The sequence below is a fragment of the Trifolium pratense genome, linkage group LG4 (assembly GCF_020283565.1).
Source record: "Trifolium pratense cultivar HEN17-A07 linkage group LG4, ARS_RC_1.1, whole genome shotgun sequence".
Classification (NCBI taxonomy): Eukaryota; Viridiplantae; Streptophyta; class Magnoliopsida; order Fabales; family Fabaceae; genus Trifolium; species Trifolium pratense.
The window spans coordinates 13,931,254-13,933,814 of NC_060062.1; the positions used below are offsets into that span (position 1 = coordinate 13,931,254).

A 2,561-nucleotide genomic window follows, 5' to 3' on the forward strand; every position below is an offset into this window, starting at 1 on the left:
AAAAATGTTTAAAAGAGAGTGTTGCAGCACTCCTCTTCATAATAATGTTTAAAATTGAGATCAACACTTCAATTTCATATGGATCCTACACACAAATTGTGGTAGTATTTATCGAGCATGTTTCATTGGTGTTCCGCTTATATACAACGCATTTGTTTTGTAGTCTCTCTTTTACCGGTTTATGTTTGTCTTGAGCAAAGACTTGATTTTTAATAATAATATATTTGTCGTTAAGAAAAAAGTATTTATCGTGCATGCGATATATGTTTAAAGTTTAAATACACTCAGTTGGAATATGTAGTTGTTTTTTCATTCTAAATTTCAATTTATTTATAAAAAATGTTTATAAAATATTTGCACTTACTATAAACAAATCACTAAATGATAACTTTGTATAGTCTACACTCTACATTATTCACGATGACATTTCTTGTAAGTTTAGCTCATGTGTTTTACAACAAAGCATTTAAAAACATTAGCATTTTTTTTATATAAAAAAAATATGAACGACATCATAATGTGTTGGTACACATGACTTTTGCATACTGTATGTAACAAGAATATTGTTTTGAAGCTAAATGAAATACATTTCATGTGGGTATATTTGTACGTTAGATTCAAACCTTAATCAAACACGATTTGACTCAAGTCGATGCATAAAGCAATAACGTATTCCTTATTATGATATATTTAGCATAAATTCAAATGAGGGGCATGGGTATGCATGTTATAATAACTCACGTGAAAAAACCTGGCTATAATAATTACACTTATTTTATATTTTTTTAGTTACGGAGTATGTTATAGGCACAAGTTTTCTAGCACCGACTAATTGTCGTTAGAGAATATGTGGGGCATATATGATGAGTCCATACACAAAAGTAGTCAAAAATTGAACCCAGTATATGTTTAAATGACTCAAGATCATTAGTATTTCAATTTATTGTTGGTAATAATAACACTTTTTTTTTGTCAAGTAGCTTAGTGATTAAAAATTTCATTTTAAAAATGAATAAGTGAGATGTACAGAGTTCATAATAATTACGGTTTTATTTTGTGCAAATGATACTTTCATTTTATTTTGTGCAACTAACTTTTTTTTTTTTTTAAAAAAAATAAAAATAAAATTACGGTTTTATTCAAATACTCACATGCCGTTTAAAATAAAAAAAACTCATATGCTCACAAGATAAATGACAATTTTAGTTCAGCTAATAATAATGTCTCCTTCACGTGTGTAAGTTTTTATTGACTATTGTTATTTTGTCTATTAAAAAATATATTGTACAAATTTTGAAACTTCTATAAATTCCATCCATTTTCAGAAACTAAATTCATCAATATTTCACATCAATAGCATTTTAGAATAACAAAAAAATGGCACCAACATTTTCAACCCCACTCAAAATCACGTCCTTCTCAATTTTCCTTTTGATCATAACCATCAACATAGCTAATGGTCAAGGACCTCAACCAAATCAACAAACATCAACCTTGGTGTTCTACCTACAGGATGGCGGCAAAGGCCCCAACGCAACCGTCGTGCCGGTTATCGGCATAAACGGAAAGGATTGGTCATACAACTCATTTGGAACAATATTTGTAGTCGATGACCCTATTACGATTAATCAAAGTCCACTTTCGACTCAAATAGGTAGGGCGCAAGGTGTGATTACTGTGGCTTCTCAAGATGGTACAAATGTGAACATAGTTTTGTCAATTGTGTTCAACAATGTACAATATAGTGGTAGCACTTTGGAGATACAAGGTACAAGTCGTCAACGTGAAAATTTAAGAGAGCTCTCTGTTCTTTCTGGAACAGGACGATTTCGATTTGCAAAGGGTTATGTTGTGTTTGAAACTGTATCTTATGATGCTCAAAATAATCAGTCTATTATTCGCTTGAGTGTAACTTTGGCAATACCTTAAGAAGATTATGTATTATTATAAGATGAATAAAACAACCTTTGTGGATTTGAGAATAATACAAAAAATAATTTTTTTTTACAATAAAAAATAATTTTATTTAATTATTACGGATTTTAAGATCATATCTGTTGTGAATTTGTCAATAAACTAACACCAATAAAAAACTTGATGTGTGGAGCAATAGAACGACAACCATTAACAAGCGGAATAAACAATAATAATAAAACCTCTAAAAACGATAATAGAAAAAATAGTAAAGTAGTTAAAGATTAGTTTATACAATGAAATGAAATAGAATTTTTTTTCCTACAAGAAATAGAATAAAATTTTAATTATTCAATTAGTAGGACACTCGTGCGTGGACTCACGGAGTCATTTGTTGCCACTCCTCAGTAGTTAATTGTTTGATAGGATAAAAGGAAACACAATAATTTAGTAGTATAATTTAAAGGTTAAATATATTTTTTATCTCTATAAATATCTTAAATTTTATTTTTACTCTCTATAAAAACATTTAGAAAGTTTTGGTCCTTAAATATTTTTTGCCATGAATTTTGATCCAACTCGTTTATATATTTCAAAATTTTAAATTTTTTCTGCGGTCACTTTTGGTACATTATAGTAATTTCCCT

The 2,561-nt window shown here is 28.7% G+C and overlaps 1 protein-coding gene across 1 annotated transcript; it reads left to right on the plus strand.

Moving 5' to 3' along the window:
• Nucleotides 1-1,377: 1,377 nt before the first annotated feature.
• Nucleotides 1,378-1,929, plus strand: LOC123922145 (pterocarpan synthase 1-like). The gene has a single exon (XM_045974890.1). It carries the CDS (start codon nt 1,378-1,380, stop codon nt 1,927-1,929), a length of 552 nt encoding a protein of 183 aa, XP_045830846.1.
• Nucleotides 1,930-2,561: the final 632 nt, after the last annotated feature.

What these genes read in the sequence shown, in the direction of transcription:
- LOC123922145 (XM_045974890.1), top strand. Translation starts at nt 1,378, where the DNA reads ATGGCACCAACATTTTCAACCCCACTCAAAATCACGTCCTTCTCAATT.